General features: G+C 42.6%; 1 protein-coding gene across 1 annotated transcript in view; it reads right to left on the bottom strand.

Moving 5' to 3' along the window:
• The window catches only part of TRMT1L (tRNA methyltransferase 1L), a 60,557-nt gene that overhangs the window by 11,165 nt on the left and 24,963 nt on the right, over positions 1-24,429 (bottom strand). Inside the window, exons 8-12 of the mRNA XM_075936762.1 lie at positions 23,462-23,541; positions 21,964-22,213; positions 18,527-18,739; positions 11,087-11,274; positions 2,044-2,122 (exon numbers count right to left, since the gene is read on the bottom strand). Of these exons, the coding sequence (XP_075792877.1) occupies positions 2,044-2,122; positions 11,087-11,274; positions 18,527-18,739; positions 21,964-22,213; positions 23,462-23,541 (810 nt within the window). The remainder of the gene's footprint in view (positions 1-2,043; positions 2,123-11,086; positions 11,275-18,526; positions 18,740-21,963; positions 22,214-23,461; positions 23,542-24,429) is intronic.

The following is a 24,429-nucleotide window of genomic DNA, read 5'->3' as shown; positions in this document are numbered from 1 at the left end:
TAAAATTGGTCAGCTGAAATTGGATTTTGAAAAGCAGCAGGTTTTGAAGTGGTTTCTATCCTCATCTGAACTGGTAACTTTGGTCATATATAAAGCAGTGTGGATACTTCCGCTGATCAAGAAGCCATTCTCAGATAGAGAAATGGTGAAGGAAATTACTCTCTCTGTCATGGAAACCTTGCCTGAAAATCATAACTAACAAACATGAAAATACATCTTGCAGAACATTTGCAATTTGCAGCTGAGTCACCAAACAGTTGCATGTTGGTTAAAAGATTTGTCTATTGATCTCAAAACCCTGTATTGTGTTAAACTTGATCAGTGTTTCACTTACTCATTGGCACTGGATGAGTCATGTGATATCAGTGATACTGTTCATCTCATCTCCTGGATTTGTCTTGTAACAGATTTCCAGATTCATGAAGAACTGCTATCATTGTGTGGGTTGAGAGATCATCCCTGTGCATCTGATAGATTCGATGCTTTCAAAAGTGTCTCAAATGATTTTGACTTGGATTTAGCAAAACTGGCTTCTGTTACGATTGACAGTGTGTCAGCTACGTTGGGAAAAAAATTTGGATTTGTCTTTCCTCTGAAATAGCATCACTACACAGCTTTTCTGCCATTGTATTTTGCATCAAGATATCCACAACAGATACTCTGAAAGACTTGATGAAATCATGAATTTCATTTGCAGCAGTGCTCTGAACTAATCGCCAATTTGTGGAATCATTGAAAGAAAGAAATTGAATCTGAGCATTCTAAAATCATCTATTTTGCCAGTGTGCGATGGCTGAGTCATGGAAAGGTGCTCGAGCAGTTCCTTGCACTTCTTACTCCAATCAGAGACTTTCTTGGATAGTTGGACAGAAAGCTGGACTGTTTTTCTGCTACTGAAGATGAGCAGAGGCAATTTGATTTGCAGTTCCTGACTAATATCACCTGTCATTTGAATTAACTGAATCTAAAACTTCAGGAAAAAGGGAAGCTGATTTTTTTTATATGGCCCGGCACATTCGTGAGTTCATTTCTAAGCTACAATTATTAATCATTCAAATGAAGGCAGGAGAATTCATCCACTTCTCAAATTTGCAGAAAATTGCTGGAAATAGTGAATTTGAGTGTGATTACTTTGATTGTCAGCATTATATGAGATGGCTTAAAAACCTAGCAATGAAATTCAGCCAGCATTTTGCAGACTTTGAAAGATTCATGTTGGCATTTCAATTCATGTAAAACCCATTTCAGTTCAAAATTGCTAATGTTCAAGACCTTGTAAATTTGCTTGACCTGGACAAATATTTGTTTGAAAAAGATATGCTCACACTTCAAAGCCAGCTCAATCAGTCAAAAAAATGAATAATTTTTTACAATGTAGAATGCACTTTTGTGACATAATAAGTTTGATATTTTGAAAACTGCAGTTGCCAGACTTTATTCCATTTTTGGTTCAACGTGGCTTTGTGAAGCATCATTTTCTGTCTATATCAAGTCTAAGTACTGGTCACAGTTACTGGATAAAAATATGGAGGCCTAGTTGAGGTGTGCTGTTAGTGAATTTTTTTTTGCCAGATTTCAGAGATTTAGCAGTGAAACCAAATTGTCAAGTATCCCCTTGATTGAATTTCTGCAAAATGTGATGAGTTTGGTTGATTAAAACCAATGTTGAAGAGTTCTGTTGATATTAAAATACAAGATTTGGTATATTCTGAGTCTCATAAAATTATTTACATTTTCAGAATAACGTGGCTGATTCGCAACTGGTTGGACAACACCAATCTAGGCCCAAAACATCAAGCTACTCAGATTCTCCTATGCAGTGTAATTAATATCTCCAAGAAACTGAGAACTAGTAATTGTTTACTTAGTAAACTCACTGCTTGCTGTCTACACACATGCCTAGGAAAACTTTTTTTTAATTACTCATGCTCAGCTCTCCAAGTAAGTAACCAGCTGTCAAATCCATCTCAATTGCTAGATATGAGCTTACTGCTATAGGAACAAATGAGTTTTTACTTTTGTTAGGCTGTGTGCTGTACATACCACAAAGGACCAAGCTCTACTGCTGTCTTCCCAGGCATACTTCCATGGCAGTCACAAGATAGTTGCCGGTAAGGATTTTCTGTATCAGAAAACAGAATAAAGTTATGTTAAAATATAATCTATAAAACTCACTTTAACAAAATGAAATAGAGATGTTTTAGATACTAGAAATGGTGCATTCAACAAGTGATTCCTCCTAAGTAGAGGCATTTAATAGAACAAGCAACATCAGAAACCAAAATACCCAAACAACTGTAAAAAAAGCTTGACACCAACTTTTATTAATTTTGTCACAAGTGATTAAATGTAAAGTCTGCTGCCAAAAGGAATCTAAGAAGGGGCACTACAACGTTTTAGTTATTTTTAAATTAAAACAAAACCAGAACTCCATATTACCTGCTATGTTTTTTAAGTAAACTACTTCCAACTACTGGGTTAGAACTTTATACTGCAAAAACAAGTTTAAATTAAAAAAAAAAAAAACTTTTCAAGGAAAATTATCATGCGAAAAATTAACTATGGTTATGTACGTGCCCAAAACTCAGTTCAATCATAGGATTTTCATGACACCCAGAGCTCAGCTCTTTATTACATATGTAGTAGGTTGAAGGATACTGAATGCAGTTAAGCATTTAAAATGTCAGTCGTAACACTGCATCTATGCAGCTGATAATATTTCTATTCTTAAGAATGAAAGGAAATGTGATACAGGTTGAACCTCTCTTGTCTGGTATACTCTGATCCTCCATGATTTTAGTTAGCTGGATGTCTGCTTATTATGGGTGTGGCCAAATTTCCTGTGGTCCCATAAAATTGTACAGCCGTCAGTCCTGGCTCTGTGTTCTACGCAGTTACTTAGCTCTAATTTAATCTAAGAGCCCAGTAGACAATGGAAGTGTTAGTAATGCTGCTAGATAATACTTAACTCCCATGGTCTAGCTCTAGCAAATTCTCTGGTTTGGCATCAATTGGGTGCTGGACTAGAGAGATTCAACCTGTACTTATTGCAGCTTAGTGCTCACCATGGCCTAAAAATGCATCACTGTCTTAAGGAGAAGTGTTAATACCTTAATAACTGAAGGCACCAGGCCTTTAGTTACAGTGAGAAATAAGGTAGGATTAGACATTCAAATAAGAAAGGACTAAATATTCTCTGGAGTTTTACAACTCAGTACATTCTCAAATTGAATAATAATCTTATGTGCTCTTCTTAAATATTTCAAATATGGGAAAGGCATTTGTCTGTATTAAGTACTAAATATTTGATTTATCTGAAGCTTGATTAGTAAAGATCTTAAGAAGAAACTCAATGTTTTTTTTTACATGTCAAATAAATAGTAGATTTTTTTTGTTAACATACTTTTCCCCCTACTTTATTCCTCCACCAAAACAGCCAACCACCACTAGTAGAGCAGAGAAGTATTATGAAAAATTCCAACAGAGTAATTTCTAAAAAGTTTTAATACAAATGGACATTTAGATTTTTGTCTAAATTACGACAGGTCATAGTAATCAAAGAACCATACTCAAATTCCATGAAGAAAAAGGCTCCTTAAGTAAAGGAAACATAGGATTTAGTAGTAGTAATAACAGAAGTAGCAGAATTTAGATATTTTGAAATAATATGGTGGGGGGGGGAAATGGCTTTAAACAGGTGTCTAACATGCAAAGACATCTGCTAAATTTACACCGATGGACACAGACAATTCTTTCAAAAGACAGATGGTAGGAATAGAAAACTCTAGGGACTCAAGGTATCTCTGAATGGATCATAATGAAAGATGCATTCATTTGGGCTCTAAGTCAGTCCTGTAGAAGCCTTTCTGTTCTGCATTAGAATGCCTTAGAATCATAGGCTAGAATACTAGAACTGGAAGGGAACTTGAGGGATTGTCAAGTCCCCTAACTTCGTGGCAGGACCAAGCACAATCTAGATATGGGGTGGGAAACCTTTTTTGGGTCAGGGGCCACTAAACCACAGATATATCAGTTGTGGGCTGCACAAAAGTGAGAAAAAAAGCACATACACAAAACCCCCATTGCTTCTTGTCCTATCATCAGAGGTCAAGGAGAACAATTTCTCTTTTCCCTTTTAGTTACTTGACATTTTTGTACTGTTTTGCTCTTTCCCCCAGTTTAGTCAACTAATCTCCGTGCTATCAGATGCAGAGATTCTGGGTCCAGATGTAACAATCACAGAATCACAGAGCTGGAAAAGACCTCAGGAGATCATCAAGTCCAGCCCCCTGCCCAAGGCAGGACCAATCCCAACTAAATCAACCCAGCCAGGGCTTTGTCAAGCTGAGACTTAAAACCTCTAGGGATGGAGTTTCCACCACCTCACTAGGTAACTCATTCCAGTGCTTCACCACCCTCCTAGTGAAATAGTTTTTCCTAATGTCCAACCTAGACTGTTTCCACTGTAACTTGAGACCACTGCTCCTTGTTCTGCCATCCGTCACTGCTGTGAACTGCCTCTTTCTGTCCTCTTTGGAACCTCCCTTCAGGAAGTTGAAGGCTGCTATCAAATACCCCCTCACTCTTCTCTTCTGCAGACTAAACAAACCCAAATCCCTCAGTCTCTCCTCATAGGTCATGTGCTCCAGCCCCCTAATAATTTTGGTCGCCCTCTGCTGGACCCTCTCCAATGCATCCACATCCTTTCTATAGTGGAGGGCCCAGAACTGGACACAGTACTCCAGGTGTGGCTTCACCAGAGCTGAATAAAGGGGAATAATCACTTCTCTAGATCTGCTGGCAATGCTCTTCCTAATGTACCCTAATATGCCATTAGCCTTTGTCATGATAATGAAGGTTAGCCAACAGCCTGGGAACTAAGGGGTTAACTATACCTAACCCAGGTAGAGCTGGCTAATAGGAATGTAGGTAGAAATTTCAAACTGGGACAAAGGAATTTTTGGTTTCTCGTTTTTTGTCTCTGGGGCAGTTTCTCTCCAGCTACTGAGGGAGTCAGATAGAATGTCTCCCTCCAAGAATAGACTCTTCCCTCTTCTCTAAGTAGGGTAAAGTTTAGATAAATCTGTTAGGTTTTATGGTTTTGGAAATGGGATCTGTTGTCTGTGCATTTAAAATAGGTTTTTCCTCTCTTTTGCAACTAAGCTTGTGCCCATGGTGGAATTCCACATGAGCAGGGCTTGCCAAGTGGCAGCGAGCCCCACTTGCCAGTTGCGCAGTTTCGCGTTCTGCGTATGTGCAGATTGCTCTGCACCGGCTCTTCCGGATTGTAATCTACTCGCCAGGGGCAAGTAGATTACATTATTTGTCGAACCCTGCTCATGAGTATATTACATTGTGACTTTTTCATCTAGTCGTTATGCCTGCAACAGGAATATTGGGGTGATAATAAAAGTTCTCTCTCTTTTCTTTTATTAACCTGGTATTGGTTAATTTTTGTGTTCTGGTTTTTACTTTAGGGGTGAGATTTCCCAAGTGATCTCTCCCCTAGTTTCCTTATCATTACTTGGGTGGTGGCAGTGGATTTTATCCCCAAAATCTAGGTTTTTAAGATTTTGGGGGGGAAGTTTTATACCAAAGCCTGGGAGGATAAGGTTTTGGGTTACTTTTGCAGGCCCCCACTTCTGCATTCATTGTGCCAGAGTGGGGAAGGAACCTTAACAGCCTTCTTGGCTACAAGGGCACACTGTTGACTCATATCCAGCTTTGAATCCACTGTAATCCCCAGGTCCTTTTCTGCAGAACTGCTACCTAGCCATTTGGTTCCCAGCCTGTAACAATGCTTGGGATTCTTCCGTCCCAAGTGCAGGACTCTACACTTGTCCTTGTTGAACCTCATCAGATTTCTTTTGGCCCCAATCCTCTAATCTGTGTAGGTCACTCTGGACCCTATCCTTGCCTCCAGCATATCTACCTCTCCCCCAAGCTTAGTGTCATCTGCAAAATCCCCTGGCTCTGTGAAAGGATATCAAGATGGCTTGATGGTCTTATATGGAGAGATACGTGCATCAGAAGTTGGAGTACCAGAACTGATATGCCCAAAGCTATCAGTTCAACTGGACCTTGTCTTTTTTCATCTTCCCGAGGACATCTGGAAATAATAGGATAAAGGTGAAAGGATCCCTTTCCCATCTGATCAGCAAAGCATCTTCCCTAGGAATGCAAAAAAAGTCACCTTATGTTGACACTAGCAACCTACTGTGTCTGGAGACAGGTTGTCAAGAGGAGTGAAGGGGTAGGCCATTGCCAAAGGAGGGGAGAACAGGTACAGATCCTGTAAAAGACTCGTGATAGCAGTATCAATCCTGCTGTCCTTGACCAGATGAAGAATATGCATTTAACAGCAGATGAAGGGCATCTCCACTTTTGAAAACACAGTCTGAGTCAGGAGCCATCTGGTGATATGATTAAGACAAGAAAGGTCACTGACGTGAGAAAGGCAGATGCCTTTCTTCTTACTCAGAGATGGGTTATAAAACTCTAAAGATCACGTTGAAATAATTCAGAAAGGGTAATTTCTTCACTGTTGACTTAAAAAGGCCATGACCCTGTTGAGCTCAGGCCTATGATTACAACTTATCTCTGGAGTCCAGGGGTAGCTTCTTGGCAAAGTGAAGGATTGTATCCCACTGTATCATATTCTACCAAAAAAAAGTGTGGTAAATGACTATACAAAACTGTAGGCTAGCTACTGCCACTACTAATGATCCTATGGCAGGTGGATGGAAACAATACTTGAATCCTTTAGGAAGGAGGGGGAGAAGTCTTTGTAGAAGCAGCTGAGATGAAGGCTGGAGTCTTCCAGAGGTCCTTGATCAGTCCTTATTAATGGCTATTGCTAAATGGCTCTGAGGGAACAGAGAAAGTATGCTGAATAACACTGATGTTCCAGGACTATTTCCAGTGGAATATCCAAAGTATCAGCCACTCTTAAGAAGTTTCTGAAAGTCACTGAAGTTATCAATAGCAGAAAATGCTGATGGCGTAACTGTTTCATCTGGTAAAGATGAAATAGAGATGGAATAAACTCATCCTCATACTCTTCCAGGAGATATGCATCACCACTCTGTGGGTCTTGGATGAATTTGTGAAGATAACTGGCTGTGACAAGTATACTACCTGAGAGAGTTATCCAAAAGGAGCTAAGTTGTTCCTACGTCTGCATCTCACATAAGGAAAAGAATATGGATTTTGAGGTTTACAGGTGGACCTGTGTGGCCAGAATTGTATTCCATAAGGAAAAAGCATATGATGCCAGAGAGGTAGAATCCAAGAAGCTTATGGTCTTCAGAAACATGTCATCTTTGATTACAAGAACTTCTTCCAATGTCCCTCTTAGAAGCCCTTCTCCAAGGGCGTCTTTTCCTTGTTCCTCAAAGATGTTTCTATTCCCCCCTCCCCCCGTTGATGATGGTTATACCAACAAGTAGTATTCTTTTAAGGGAGATACATATTTCTAAGAGGTTAACACTGGTTGAGGAGATCCAGCAATATCTCAGAGACCAAGATTGGTGTTGGAAACAGATGCATCAATATAATCATACCTCTTGCTCTTGGTACCAATACCTGGAGAGACAGATCCTTCAGCTAAAAAGAATATCCAGGTCTGGTTCTGGAATCATTAGGTCAGAAAGCCTTGTGAATACAGCCGGAGTCGAGGACCTCTATACTAATGAAGATGGTGTTGACTATACTGGTACCAAAAAAGATACTTCAAAAGACTGAGGTTTTTTGCTACAGCGGTGTTTCTCAAAATAGGTCCCAGGGCCTCTTTGAGAAAGCTGGTAACAGGCAGCTCTGCTTTTTTATTTATCTAAAGCAGCGTTTCCCAAACTATGGGCTGCGGCACGCTACCGGGCCACGGGAAAAAAATACCGGGCCTCAGCGTGGCTGCCAGGGTGTTCCAGGCTCCTGGACTGCCCATGCAGCGCCAGGTTCCCCAAGCCCTCAGCTGGGCTGGGCGGATTCAGCCGTATGTTTCAGGCTCCTGGCAGAGGCATAATGAGGGTTACCAGGTGAGCTCTTATTGCAGGCTGTGGAGTGGGGGTTGGATATGGGCCGCAAGGAAGCAGGGTCGGGGCACTGGAGCTGCCTGGGGGAGATAGGGAGGGGACGGTGGAAGCAGGGCTGGCTGGGGGGGGGGGGGGAGGGGAGGAAAGGGAACTGGCTGGCGGGGCGGGAGCAGTGGGGCTGGCCAGGGGAGATCGTGGGGTGGGGGGAACTGGCTGGGAGAGATCGTGGGGCTGGCTGGGGAACCGGCTGGCGGAAGCAGGGCTGGCGGGGGCAGCAGGGCTTGCCAGGAGAGATCACGAGAGAATCGGCCGGCGGGGGCAGCAGGGCTTACCAGGAGAGATCACGAGAGAATCGGCCGGTGGGGGCAGCAGGGCTTGCCAGGAGAGATCACGAGAGAATCGGCCGGCGGGGGCAGCAGGGCTTGCCAGGAGAGATTGCGAGAGAATCGGCCGGCGGGGGCAGCAGGGCTTGCCAGGAGAGATTGCGAGAGAATCGGCCGGCGGGGACAGGGAAAGTGGGGCTGGCCCAGGGCGGGGGGGAGGAGAGAATCGGCCAGCGGAGAGCCGGACAGTTCAGGGCGCACGCAGATCCTGAATAAAAATGTAAAAGCAGTGTCTTTTAAATATCCCCATGGCTGACAGTGAGGTTTAAAAGCACTACAGTGTGTCAGAATGGAGAGAACCTGGTGCATTCACCATCTGGAATGAGAATATGGATAAAAAATTCCAAAGATGGGTGTCAGCTTTCTGAAAATAAATGAGCCCTTTTTCAATACACGATGTGGTGGTGCAGGGTTTTATTGGATTACAGTCCATTTTTCCAATCCATATCCCCTTAACTTGCTGGTAAGAATGTTGTGGGTGGCCGTATCAAAAGCTTTGCTAAAGCTGGCCGTGGGGGCTTTGGGAGGACCAAAACCAACGTATTTGCATATTCATCATTTGCTTAATGAATATGCAAATATGCAAATGAATGTTACCAGTCCTCTGAAAACTCACAAATGGATTTACTGGTCCCCGTGTCAAAAAGTTTGGGAACCCCTGATCTAAAGGCTCCGCAGCCACAGAGCCTCGCGGCTCCCAGTGACTTTGGTTCACTGTTTCCAGCCAATGGGAGCCACAGGAGGTGTTGGCCGGGGCCATTCCTCTTCCTGTTGCTCCCCTTGGCTGGAAACAGTGAACCAAAGTCACTGGGAGCTGTGATCCTATGTGGCTGCAGAGTCTTTAGATATTGAGAAACAATGTGCTGCAGCATGAAATTGAAGATTTCCAAATCTGTTTGTATCCAAGACATCAGTGCGGTTTTTGAGGCTCTAGTTGCTGAAATCTGACTAGTGTCTTCTGCCTTGCACCTCCTGGTTGTGGTACCACATGAAGACTCTCAGTGCTGGTTGTGTTCAGCTGCAACTCACTTGGACAAATCAGAAGAGTGGCTCTTCAAATCAAAAGTGTGACCTTTTGCTTGGTCAGTACAGGGAATTATGATTGGTGGTGAGCAATCTCTGAAGATCTTTGCTTCTTCCTACCTTAGGCACCAAAAATGGTTACTAACTTAAAAAAGACTGGTCTGAGTTCGGAGCAGGTATGACAAGCCAGTCAATTGGTCAATTGACAAACTCAACACCTGTTTTAACCACTGTCAGTATTCCAGCAAGAATACCTTCGAAACAGCATCTGTTACACAGGCTACTTAAATGTCTCAAATTCACTTTTCTAAATGTTAATGCTTGGAAAAGCGTGAACTAAACTGGAAGTTGAACATCTTGATTTGCTAGAATTTTCATTGTATCATTGTATACATGCCCATATATTTTGACTCACCAGCATGCATGGTAGTTTACAAAGCACAGTAAACAAATTAAAATACAGTTTCTACCCTGATTATTTTACAGATGGATCTGATTAAAAAATCCCCCACAGCAATTGTTCAATCTTGAATACCATTCATAGTTAAAATGCTATTTTAATATTGTTAAAAATAAAATAAGAATTATTCTTTCAGTTTGTATAACTTAATATTGTTTCACATTTTTTCTGAATTAAAATAAGTAGTTTGTTTTCTGTAATTATGAGTAAAGTACCTATCTAAGACTTTCTACTGGAAACCTTTGAGACTTACTCTTTTTTTTGTTATTGTTGTCATAAAATATTGCTTTAGAATATTTGACCAATGTTTGGTGAAATAACTATTTTTGGCCTAGTTAAATGCTTGGTTCTATGTCAGAAAGGTCAGATCTCCTCATGCCTGAAAAGATTTGAGGACAGGGGGTAGCATCTCTAATAACTGGTGCTTTAAGAGGGGCTGGCTTTGGAGAAGCAGCAAACTGCTTATGAGAAAGGAACTCAGAATCCATATGTTCTTCATGGATTTCTCTATCAAAACCAGCTTCAAACAAGTGTTGCAGCTTTGTGTGTGCACATGGAGAAAAGTTTACAAACAGTGCATTGTTGGTGCATTTATTGTACCAATCATTCAGAAGCACAGGTAGAGTAGCTTTTGAAACCTGGATACCTACTCTCATAGCTGAGAGAGACCTTGGTCTGGAGGAGACTGAAGAATTTTCATTTTTCCAAACTGGACAAATTAAATTCAGTAACAAGAATATAAGAAACTAATTACAATAAGACTGCTAGAGGGAAGCAATTAGACACAGAATTGCTCCATCCTGCTGCCACAAGTGGGAATATGGAAATAAGGGGCAATTGAGATTGTTTTAATCCTTTATGTGCCTGGTAGTTGGATCTGAGGGCATGCAGGATCTACCCAGTGTAGACCCAATAGATACTGCTGGTCAAAAAAATCCAAGCTTTTGCATGTACACGCACATGCACAGTGTGATCTATAAAACTATTACTCAAAGAACCACTTTTAAACAAGAGAATTATAATGGAAACATTCTCTTACGTGCACACTCATTATCACAATGTTATATATGAAATATTTCCAGTGAAAGCAAGTATATTTACATGTTGGAACTAACTATGTGCCTAACATAGGTACATACAATAAACATGCAGGGATTATACCTTAAGAAATCCAAGGAAAATCCATTTACCTTCTATCATATTACCCTCCTGAAAAATCCTTTCCTCACACCACTGGCAATGGATAAGATACCGAATTTTCTTGACAGAATCATCTGCGGGAGATGGTCCCCTCAAAACTCTCACCACTACTAGGACAAAGTGTTCTAGAGCAACTGCTAGCAAAACGTCAATGCCTTTATTACATCGAGCTGCAGCTCTACAAAAGCAAAAAGACAGCATATCATAATAGGAACGCAATAGAGATTTCATTTCCCAGATATTCCGCCTTGTGCCATATATATGATCATCCACTGTTTGGAAAAATATCTACAATATCTATAAACAGCCTCTCTTTAGACTGCGGGCTCTGGAGGGAAGGAAGAAGTTATTCACCCTGTGCAGTAACGATGGTTCTTTGAGATGTGTGTCCCTGTGAGTGCTCTACTTGGTCTCCGTGTGTCCTCATGCCGCTGATCAGAGATTTTTGCTTAGCAGTGCCTCCAGTGCCATGCATGCACACTCGCCGTCATGCACTGTTGTCTGTTGAGTGTGCGTGCAGCGCAAACCTCCCTCTGTTTCTTTTCTACCTGAAAACTGTTAAAGGACTCCAAGCAGAGGGGAGGAAGGGAGGATAATGGAGCACCCACATCTCGAAGAACAATCTGCACAGGGTGAGTATCTTCTTCTTCTTTGAGTAGTATCCCTGTGGGAGCTCCACTCAGGTGACTTACTAGCAGTACCTACCAGATGGTGGTGGGCATTGGAGCCATTTATGTAAAGATGGAAGACCGAATCTGCTAGAGTAGTCGTAGATGTGGATCCTTTCTGTAGGGCATAATGCTGTGTGAAACTGTGATGGGAAGACCATGTCGCTGTTCTACAAATGTCTACTAGTGGTACATTACGTAGGAAAATCACTGATGTGGCCGTCACACGTATGGAGTAAGCCCTGATAATCTGTGGTAGCTGTTTTCCGAGGAGCTGGTAAGCTGTGTATATGCAGCTTGCAATCCATTTGGAAATGTGTTGTGCTGAGATGGCTAATCCCTTATGGGGGCAGGACCAAGAGATGAAGAGTCTGTCTGATTTCCTGGTCTCTTTGGTACTCTCTAAGTAGAATGCGATGGCTCGTCCTGCATCTAAAGTGTGCACAATGGATTCTCTCAAGGATGTTTGAGGTTTAGGAAAATACGAAGGTAAGTATATGGGTTCATTTAGGTGGAAGTCAGATACAACTTTGGGAAGGATGCAACTTTGGGATGAGGCCTGAGTATGACCTTATCCTTAGTAAAAGTAGTGTACGATGGGTCAGCCATAAGGGCTGCAATTTTGCCCACCCGTCTTGCAGATGTTATTGCCACTATGAAGACCACTTTCATGGATAAGTACCATGGCTAGTGGTTTAAAGGGTGGCCTGGTGAGTGTGTCATTAATGAGATTTAGGTGCCAAGATGTTACCATAGGACATAAGTTTGGGCGCGTTTTCTGCAAGCCTGTTAGGAATCGCTTTGTCATTGGATGTGCAGAGTGAGAGATCAACTGGTTTGTGGAAATTGTGACCGCTGAGAGATGGATCCGAATGGAGCTAATGGAGAGGCCTGCATCGCTGAGGTCCATCAGCTACTCAAGTATGGTAGGTATGGGGGCAGTGTTTGGATGTACATGATGAGTGGTACACCTCTGCTGAAAGTGTTTCCATTTGTTTTGGTAGGTGTATCTTGTAGAGGGCTGTTGAGTGTTCAATAGGATGTACTTGACACTCTGAGCATGTAAGTTCTTCATTTTGGAGCCATGGAGAAGCCATGCTGTGAGAGTCAGAGTTTTTATGTTTGGGTGGTAGGTTTTGCCTTGGTTTTGAGTTAGCAGGTGGGGAACCAGGGATTGAGGGATCAGTTAGCTTATTGAAAGGTAATGTAGATAGGGGAACCAAGATTGTCTCGGCCAGAAGGGAGATTTCAGAATTATTATGGCGTGGTCGAAGCGTATCTTATTGATTACTCTGGAGAGAGGAGTGAAACTGATGGGAAAGCACAGAGTAGGGGAGTGGTCCAGTGAATGGTGAATGTGTCCCCTTCCAAACCCTTGCCATGACCTGCATGGAAGCAGAATCTGTGGAATTTGCGGCTGGCTACCGTGGCAAAGATATCTATAATTGGGAATCCCCATTTCTGAAAAACTGGAAGAACATTAATATTGATCGACCATTCCTGTTGTTCTGAGAAGTGTCTGCACAGTTTGTCGGCCCTAGTATTCTGCTGGCCTGGTATGTAAGTAGAGGTTGGGGGTATGTAGTTCTTTCACAACACTAGTTCCAAAATTCAATTGCCTCCGCACATAGTGAGTGTGATTGGGCACCTGCCTGTCGACTGATATAGGATGTGTTGTCTGTGAGGACACAAATGGTTCTGCCCTTTATCGGGGGGGGGGGGGGGGGCAGGGAAGTGAACGCATGCTGTGTGGATGGCCCTGAGCCCCAGAATGTTGATATGAAGGTGCAGCTCTAGTTGAGACCATCTTCCCTGTACTGCTCTTGTGCCACAATGGGTGCCCTAGCCCATGAGTACTGCGTCCGTCGAGATCATTACTGATGGATCTGGGCAATGGAAGGGTACGCCAGCCAGCACATTGGTGGGAGAAGTCCATCAGTTGAGAGATTATAGGACTGAAGGTGGGGCGTTTTGTGAGACCGTGCCAGTCTGGGATCTAGATGGTCGCAAGCCAGCACTGCAGGCAGCACATATGTAGCTTTGCAAGTAGAACAACAAAGGTTGTGGCTGCCATGTGTCCTAGTATTTGAAGACATGTGCATGCTCTAGTGAAGGGAGTATGCTTGATATCGCATAACGTTTCGAATCCTTGCAATAGCAGATAGGCTTTTGCTGTCACTGTGCCTAGGAATGCCCCGATAAATTATTTTGAGTAGGGTGCAAGGTAGACTTGTAAATATTTATAAGGAGGCCTCGTCGAGAGAAGCATTCTCTGGTAGTGTTCTTCATGACTATAGTTTGTTGATGCGTGGGCCCTTTGATTAGGCAGTCGTCAAGGTAGAGAAAAATAATGATGCTTTGTATTCTGAGAGAGGCCTTATCCACGGCTAAAATCTTGGAAAAAACCTGAGGGGCCATGGAGAGACCAAAAGGGAGGACTCGATATTGGTAGTGATCTTGACCTACCACGAACTTGAGAAATCTCCTGTGGGCAGGATTGTTATATGGAAATATGCATCCTGAAGGTCGAGGGCTGAGAACTAGTCCCTTGTCCAGTGCTGGTATAATAGTTGCAAGCGTCACCATTCTGAATTTGGTGTTGCAGTGAAACTGGTTTAGTTTCCTAAGATCCAAAATTGGTCTCCAGCCGCCTCTTTTCTTGGTAGTTAGAAAATAGTTGGAATAGAACCCTCTTCCCCGATGTTCTGTGGGAACTGGTTCTATTGCCCCTAGGCTGAGTACTTATGCTTGTAGGAGGGGCTTGTGAGGGGTTTTTTAAGAGGATGGGGTAGGTGGTTGGGTTGGGGATAGAGAGGTAACGGGGATTGTGTAGCCTGACTGGATCTCAAGGACCCACATATCCGTAGTAATGAGGGCCCATTTTGGTAAAAGGATCTCAGGCACTGATGGAAGGTGGCATTTGGATGCAGTGGGATGGTCTCTCAGATCCCTGAACAAAACTTCAAATCTGCTGTTTGTGTGAAGCGGGATGAGTGTTAGAGGACTGGTTGTGTCGAGTCCTTCTGTTGGAACGTTGCTGGGGCCTGCTATCATATGGTCTCTGCTGTTCTCTGTGGTAGTTTGAGTCTCTTGGTCTTTGCTACGGAATATATTTGCATCTTTTGGTAGGCAGAGTGTACATGCCAAAAGCACGCAGTATGGTATGAGAGTCCTTCATTGAGTGTAACACCTCATCTGTTTTTGTGATGAACAGTTGGTTCCTATCAAAGGGGAGGTCCTCCATCTTAGTTTGTAATACTTTTGGGACTCTTGATTGTAGCCATGATGCTCTGCGCATTACTTTTGCTGTAGCTGTGGCACTAGCTACTGTATCTGCCATCTTCATTGCAGCCTGGAGGACAACTTTAGCTATGGATTGGCTCTGTTTGATAATGGACTGGCCTTGTAGTCTCTTATTTTCAGGGAGATCCTGTAAAAGGTCTTGTAATCTAGCATAATTGGCAGGGCTCAACAAACAGCTGAATCTACTCGCCTGTGGCGAGTAGATTTCAGCCGGTTGCTCCGTGCGCCCCATTCACTGGTGCAGTGCTGGTCTGGCGCATGCATGGTGCGGGGCTGGTGAATAGCTCTCTCCAGGGTTTGTCAAGCCCTGATAATTGGCATGGTTATAGTTAGCCAGAAGGGCAGTGTAATTCAATATCCTGAACTGGAGGGTGGCGGAGGAGTATACTTTCTGGCCAAAGAGATCTAGTCTTTTGTGTTCTTTGTCCTGAGGTGTAGATTTGAATTGAGGGTGTTTTGTTTTGTGATGAACGGAGTCCATGACTAGTGAATTTGGGTGGGAACGTGAAAAGAGAAAGTCCATGGCCTTTTGCAGGGACAAAGTATTTTCTATCCGCTCTATAGTTGGTAAGAGGGATAGAAACTGGGGTTTGCCAGAATGCATCAGATGGTTCCAAGATAGCTTCATTGATGGGTAACACTATCTTTGAGGATACTGTTAGTTGTAGTATTGTAAGTAATTGGCATTGTTTGTCTTGCACTTCTTGGATATAATGTCCTGAGATTGAGCCACTCATTTGAATAGGTCTTAGAATTGTTCTAGGTCACCTGCCAGCAGAGAGGGCGATACCTGGAAAACTGCTTCATCTAGACAAGCCAAACAATGTGGAGCATGAGAAGAGCACTCTGAGTCAGTGTGAGGTAAGTTATCTTCATCTGCTGAATCTGCCTGGGTTGTTACCGAGGGGCGGTCAGACGGTGAGGAATGAACTGTGGTAGCCAGGGAACATGTAGTTGTGTGCTGTGGCATAGCGGGTGGTGTATTTTGTGAGCTATAGCTATGGGAGAAGCAGGGATGATACACGTGTCATGGCTCCCAGAGAGGCTACTGAGGCTGAAGGTGCTGTGGATACAGTCATGGCTGGCTAAGCCATGGGAGTTGTGGCAGTTGTTGAAAACGATTATTTTGGGTCGAATGCCAGGAAGTCACTGATTCCCATTGGGGATGAATTGGCAAGATGAGAATCCACTTCCCTGCCAGCTGCCATGTCCTGGCTGTGGGGATTTTTGTAAGTGGCACGTCTTGCTAGATGCTTTCATATGCTCTGGTGCCAGAGCGCGTTTGGATTCTGAATGCCTGGGACCAGCGTATTCAAGTGGTGCTGGGCGCCTGTGGGTGCTGGCGGTGATGGCATGTGTGGCTTCGTTTGCACCAGTGGATTTGTCATACTGATGGGTGCTGAGTGTTTTGGTTTGGACTGAGCTCTCCTGGCTGATGTCAACTTAACATTTCTCCACGGTGCTGGAAACTGACAGCACTGGAGAATGGGCGGGGAAGCCAGTGACACTTGTGAGCCTCTATGGGGCAATGAGCTAGCTCTGTCATGGAGCATCGGTTGCCCCTATGTCTCCTGGGTCTTATCCACTGATGGTTGGAGGGATTTCTCCCAGAGGTTCTTCAGCCGCATTTCGTGGTCTTTCCTTGCTCTGGCTGTCATGTTTAAGCAATGCGGGCACTTCTGTGCTACATGACTTTTGCCCAGACATTTAATACAGGACGCGTGTCTGTCCAAAACCGGTATTGAATTCTGACACGAGTCACATTTCTTAAAGCTGGGAGAGCCCAGCCTGTTGAGAACGGGAAAAAAAGCTGCTGCAGCAGTTGAGGATTTTTTTTTTTCTAAACTGAAGGACTAGGTGAAACCTCTTATAAACTGACTAAACTTAACTATTTCTAAACTGTACTATTTGTTTATTTTCTGTCAGAAAGGAGAGCATTGCTCTGACTCCATCTTCAGCGGAGGATGGTAGAAAAGGAACAGAGGGAGGTTCGCGCTGTGCACGCTCTTTACAGACAACAACAGGTGCAGAGAAGACTTGGGGTGATAGACTTCAATAGGAAAGATTATAGCATGTAAATAAGTAAAATCTGATTTGAATGAAGACTAAGAGAAGATAAATCACTACCTATTAGTATCTGAAGAGATCAGGTAGATGGGGGGGAGGTAGAGGAGAGAGCGGGAGGGCTGTTGCTACGCTTCAAAGGCGAAAGTGCTGCTGGGAGCACAGGGCCAGTGGGGGACTCAAGCAGTCCCCTGCTAGCCCCATGCTCCCTTCAGTGTTTCAAGGCGGCAGTGCCGCATGGAACCTGGGTTCAGTGGGGGAACCCAGTGAACCCGGGCTCCATGTGGCATTGCTGTTTTGAAATGTCATGTGCAACCTGGGGCCAGCTGGGGACCGCATGCGGCGTTTCAAAGTGCCAGACCCTGGGCTGCATGCAGCATCTGAAAGCAGCAGTGCTGTGTGAAGCCCAGGGTCTGGCCCCAGTCTCCATGCGGCACTGCTGCTTTGAAGCACCCCTCATCTCTTCCCTCCCCCCGCCTCTTTCTGATAGAAGCAGCAAGTTGGGGAGAAGTGACTAGTTGTTCATATTCCTAGATCTTTCACGCCTATTCTCCAACTCACTCTTTCCAGAACTATTGTTCCATTATCTTTGGGGGGGGGTGTGTGTGTGTGTGTGTGTGTGTGTGTGTGTGTGTGTGTGTGTGTGTGTGTGTGTGTGTGTGTGTGTGTGTGTGTGTGTGTGTGTCCTGTCCAAAGCCCAACTTTCACTTCTGAGTACACTTATCAAATCACTAGGAATATTTGTATGAGAAAGGACTAATATTGTGAACAGGGTTTGCAGAGCAGGTACTGTATCAATGCTTGTTTTATAAGTACATTTACTTGTAAACAGTAGATTTTACAGCACCAGATCAGTGTTCTGGTAACACTGAACCGTGAAAAATGTAGCTGCACTGCATTTGTTTGTACACACTTGAGGAAGGGGAATGTCGATTTTTGGGCAAATGTTTCCTAGTTATGAGGTATACTATGAAAGTTTAAACTGAGTTTTTCTATTTAAACCAAATCTACTTTAATGAATTTTTTTTAAAAAGATATTTAATTTCTTTAATAATTTCTGAAGTATTTATGAAGGCATAGGTACCATTAAATTGCCACCAAATAAAAAAAAGGAACTTAAAATCCTCAGATATTCAAGTTGCATTGTATTATCTTTTCTTTATGAAGATTAAAAATACATTCTGTACCCATTTGCCATATACTTCATTTTAAAACTCTTAAACTGTTCTGTAGTGAACTTGAAATCAAGTATAAAGTTGATATTTCAATGCCTAGAGTTTAAGGAATTCTGAAAAGCAGACACACAGCTTGCTTTAGCAATCACAAAGTGTTAATTAGCAATCCTTTTCTACCAGAGTTTAAGAGCTGACCATTACTCATAAGTTGTAATAGTACCTTGCCACAGCAGCAACTACTATTCTAGCTGCCAATTCCTTGTAGTACTCCGTTCTGACAACGTTACAGCCATAGTGGCGCTGGGCCACATGCTGAGCTTTTGCATACAGAGAACTGATGTCTGTGGATGTCACCGATACTATTCCAAGATTTCTTACATTTCTGAATGCAGAATCCAGGTAGTTCACAGCTGTTCCAAATGGGTCCAAGTGTCTGAAAACAAAAAAATCAGCTGTCTCTCAGTTTACACAACTACTTAGCTTTTAAACCGAAGGGAAAAAAAACTCTAAAGGTTGAACTTCTTTAGTCCAGTACCCTCGGGGATCTGACCAATTCGGAACCAGAGAATTTTCTGGACCATGGGAGGTCAATATTGTCTACCACAGGCCTGGGCAAAATACAGCCTGTGGGCTGCATCTGGCCTGCCATACCATAGGCTCCTCTGCTTGCCCCGCACACTGCTCCAAAACACAGCTACAGGGCACTTTCTCTGAGTCTGGAGGTGAGGAGGGAAGATTCAGATGCTGCTCCCGCCCCCAGTACAATCCTATTAGCCAGTATCTGGACAAACTCGCCAATGGGAGCTGCCTGTTTGAATAAGGCGTATGGCGGAGCAAGCAGAAACATTTTAAGCTGTGCAAGCAGGCTGGATTGGCTACTAACTGCCCAGCCCCTCCCTTCCCCAACGCTTTGCCCCCCACTCCTGTTCTGTTACTCCACAGGCACCTATACCCCCTCTCCGATATTACAGTCCCCTCCTAACCTAGGTCACATCCCAAAACCTGCACCTCAGTTCCCTGCCCTAGGTCACAACTGACTAATTCACCCAAACTCCCTCCCAGACTCCATTCTCCCTCCTGCACTCCAATCACTTACCCCAAGCTCCCTTCTGCACCCTACCTCCATCCCAGACCATCCATTAATACCATGGAAGAGTGAAGCCCTCAACCACTTTTCAAAAAATCTTAGTGTGATCCCCTATAAAAAATTATTACCCATCCCTGGTCTAGCATCATTACCAGCACTTCCTCTGCTTAGAGGGGTAAATTAGAGCTAAATAAAAGCACAGAAAACTGAGAGCTAGAACTGGTAGCAGTAAATAAATTTTATAGGACCACAAGAAACTTGGCCACACCTGTGAAAAAAGGACAGTCAGATACCTAAAATCATTCTACACAATGGATGTTTCTGGACCAGAGAGTTCTGGACTAGACAGGTTCAACCTGTATTAAAAAAAGTACTCAGCCATGTTTGAAGTAAAATAAACATACAATTTGATTTTACAACACACTTTCCATATCCCCAATATACCCGCATAATCTACAAAACAACAAGAGGGGGCAGGCAGTACATGCTGAATAATGCAATAGTCATCACACATCCAGCACAATCCCTCTTACATCCTAGCAAACTGTATAAATGAACTAAGAAGAATGTTGGCCAAGAAACCAATGTTTATTCGGCCATGCTTTTCAAAATTAACAAATCTCTCTCTTTTTATATACAAAGTTTCCTGTGGGACGACAGAATGATGTCATCATGTCACTCTGTGTCCAGCAGCCACTCCACCCTCAGCTGGTGGCGGGGGGAGAAGGGACAGCCAGGGCTGCTGTGGGCTTGGCCCCGACCTCCCCAGCAGCTGGGGAATAGTAGGGGGATGAGCTGGGGCTGGCAGGTCCTCAACCCAGGGTGGGCGGGAGCCAGGGCCAGCACAGCCTTGACCCAGGGAGCCCGGGGTTGGTGCAGCCCAGCCCTCCCCAGCAGGCTGCCGACCTCCACAGAGAGGGGGGCTGGTGAGTGCAGCCCCCTAGTAAACTTATAAAAATGGAAACACAAGCCAAGATTTTCAAATGTAGGTATCTAAAGTTAGAATCTGAAAATTAGGCCACCTATTTGAAAACCTAAGTACCCACAACTTCCTCTGCACTCAGCTGGTTTGTAGATGTTCAGCAACTCTTAAGAATTAGATCACTTACTTTGATGTCTACATATGGATTTAGTGCTTTCATTTGGGCACTATAGTTAAAATATTTTGGCCTTAGATTATATTTAAGCCAGCCATGCTCTTTTAGAACAGATTACAATCACTGATCAATAAATACATGGCCTTATTAAAAACTGCATGCACAAATATAAATTTCACATTGGCTAAAATCTTAGAAAAAAGATTCTTATTTCATTTTCCCAAACAATGAAATTAGATCCAAAATTCTCAAGTTTGGCCTAACATGTTCATATACACTGTGAAGCAAACCTGTAGCTCAAACCAGGGATGCTCACTCACCTCCAATGGTTTTTCCCCTTCAACAGCACCTGCAATAACTCATCACCCAAAATCCTAGAGATTTCTGTACTATGGAAAAATCCAGAATTTGTGTTTTTACAGAAAATCAAAAACATATGCAGTAGAACTCAGTTTATCTGAACCTCTATTATCCATTTCTCCATATTAAGCAAACCAGGGCGTACAGTCCAAGCTCTGCATGGCAAGGTTCATCTTGTCAGCCCTGGGTGGATGGGCTCCCTATTGTGGTTAGGGAAATTATAGTTTAGTGTTTCATTATAATCGTTGGAAAAAACACTGATTTTTATCAAATTCAGGGGTGGTTGCCTTGGAAAAGTAGGATACCTGCTCATCACTCAGGCATGCTGCAGCAAATCAGCTGCAGGGACTCATCCCAGAAACAAAGTCTGAGCACTTACAATGTTGCACTCCTTGTGCAGAGCCTGAGTCAGATGATCCCCAAGCATGGGTATTTCACTGGCCATATCTGAGCAGCAGGTTGTTCTGTGCAACAGCACTACTCAGCCAGGAATCTGCCTTTTGACTTGCAGTGTTAGGCTTCCAGCCTGTCCTCAATCTGGTTCCTGTTTCTGCCCTAGCCTTGCCCCAGTGTACTTCAGCCTCGCACATACCTTACTCTGACCTTGCTCCAGTCCTGTCTTTGCCTCCGGACCCTTAGAATGACTCCAACTCAGCTTCATCCTTTGCCTGCATCCAGATGCCAACTATATTCTTGATTTGGCTTGTCTATACATGATATCAGTTCTGATTCACAGCCTACCCACAGACCCCAATTTCAGCACTGTCTGGTCCTAACTCTGTGGCTGGCTCTGACCTTGGTATTTCTTCTCAGCCATGGCTCCAAACATCATGCCTGACCACCTAGAACTCAGCATCTAACATATTATCCAGGTGTTTATTCGCCACTTTGGATGCCAGGAGGCTTAAATGTTTTCCCAGTGATTATTTTTTAAAGATTTTAAATTAAGCATTTATTTTCATAGGATTTCAGGTGCTACACAAACTTTTAATTGCTGTTGGTTGACTCAACCATTCAGACTCCTCTAAATAATGACAGGGGAAAAATTCAATTAAAGTCAAATCAAAGTACAAAGTAAAGATAAGCCTGTATTAGCAAACACTCTTCACTTACATAAAATCAAAGGATCTCAAGTGCATTATGACATTAGCATCCATTTTTGTCACTTCAATGATGCCTACATTTTCCTCTCCTTCGTCCATAGTTTCCTCACAGTCGTCCTCTTCCTTAGTGTTCATCACCACCTTCATCTTGTTTAAATGGCAGTTTTCCTGAATCATTGTCACAGAATTTTCATTAAAATCATTAATTGTAACTTTCACAGAATTTCCAAGGTGCTTTGCCCACTGTAATCCCATTATACCTGAGGAGAAAGACAAATGCATAATTTTAAGGTTGGCTGCATGCATTAGAATATAAAGACCTGACTCTTGATCCCCTTAACTTCAATAAAAACACAATCAAACCCTGTGTGGGCTCAATACAGAAATGTGATCCATACTCTGGCATTCATCATGCAAAAATTCTGCTGGCAAACTCCTGCATTTGCATGAAGACTCAGTACAGTCTGTATGGGCATAAGGGTTTGTCTACCCAGTTCTCACTAGTGGATATGTGCCATAGATATGAAAAAGCTCTGTGTACTGTGAAACAAATTGGACGTCAAATATGGAGCAAGGCCTTGGCTTGTGCCCTCTAATGCAGCAGACAGGAACTTCTCCAGCAGAGTAAGATAAATTTTAAAAAATTTAAAGATAATTTAAATTGTTTTTTAAATTGTGAATTTTTTAACTGCACAAAACATGAAAATTAACATTTTAAATAATATAGAAATCCTTGTTAGTCTGATCCTAAACTGATTTTATGCTACCCCTAAAATTTAAATTTTTGATTTGCTGCACATATTTATAACAATACGTGCCTATATTGTAAAAGATATTGGGGTTTTGATAGCTGGATAGGAAGTAGTTAAGGCTTTTGGTGTGTCTTGGAACTTTGCAACAAACACATTAGCAGGTTACTAACTACTGAGCATTGTTAGTGTACATTTAGCAAATTGTTGTCTTTTAGGTTTTAGAACTAACATCTGCCTGAGATCATGGGGATAGATTACATCTCTCTGATCCACTATTTCTCTCATCCAGAAGACTCAGAAAGACAACACTACATTATAAAGAAAAATCCTGACCAAGAAATTAAATATAACAAGACTGTAATAATTTTTTAAATGAAAGCCTGGATTCACTGGCATGTTCTATGGCTAGGGGGTTGATTTTGCAGCCAAATTCCAGAGCTATGGAATCAAAATACATGGGGCCTTGGACATAACTCATCAAGTTAAGTTACATGGTATTTCATGTGCTTTAAAAATGTAAAAATTCTGTCTTTGAACATGAATAATTTCAACTGAAAGATATCTATGGTCTTTTTACACATCTATGGCCAAATCCTGAGCTACTTAACTACAGGAAACGCACGGAAATCAAAAGGAGTCTGCCTAGGCAGGTACATGCAATGTCAATTAATCATAAGAAGGTTTTTCTTTAAATTTTTCATTCTTTTTTACAATTTATAAAAACTAAAATGAGATTCCAAAAGTTTGTTTATTTACCAGTGGCCCCAAATGCATCCAAACATTCTAAAGGGTTCCGTTCTTCAGCCAAAACAGCTAATGCACAAAATATCAATTGCCTAGAAGATAAAAAGATGTACAGTAAAGATTACAGTATGTATTTCACATAGTCTTGTTTCACCGATATAGTGCTGACTATACCAGGATTAGATCAGTATGTCACTCAAAGATGTGGATTTTTCACATCGCTGAGTGACAGAATTATTCTGATACAAGACTATAGTGTACACCTGTCCTAAGAGTTTGTACTGGAATGGAATCCTTCACACTGTGGCAAAAAGGTGGTATGAAAGATAGATCATGGAAATTACTGCTATTTTTTTTTAAACCACCATTCACTGCTACTATTGTCTGTCTGAAAATAGCCAGACACAAAATTATCTTTCGCTAGGTTCCTTCTGGTGAAGGACCCTAGCAATTACTGAAGGGTAGTTAAATTTCAAGTGTTTCAGGGAACAGGCTTTGTTGTTGCAGCAGTGGGATGAGGCTATGACTCTTCTAAGGACGAAACAACGACCCTGTTCACTGGCATTAAAAAGAGTGACGTGCAGAGGAGCTAGAGGAAAGAATCTGCTCTAACCAAGTGGGACCTGTAAAAAGGAGTCATAGGATGTAAGCGGCATGGAGTACGCTCGTGCTTCAGTTGTACTGGAGGAGAGCATTAGGTGGTGTCTTGCCCTGGATGCTCATAGAACTCACAGGAAAACATTTCATTGTATATGTTTTCTGAGTATTCAAATATGGTATCTGTGGGGGTTTTTCTCCATAAACTCCCACACTACTGCAAAACTAGCATCTTCATTTCCTTAGGCTTAGAAACTAGAACATCTTCCACACACATTTTGTTTTAGAGTATTTTGTTCTGAAAACTATTGCTGCTTATATTAGGGAAGATAGTTTAGTGAGCAAAATTAGAAAAGTATTAACATGGAGCCTTCCTATATTGG

Source organism: Pelodiscus sinensis, chromosome 9, assembly GCF_049634645.1.
Source record: "Pelodiscus sinensis isolate JC-2024 chromosome 9, ASM4963464v1, whole genome shotgun sequence".
NCBI lineage: Eukaryota > Metazoa > Chordata > Testudines > Trionychidae > Pelodiscus > Pelodiscus sinensis.
This window is presented reverse-complemented; position numbering and strand designations above follow the sequence as displayed.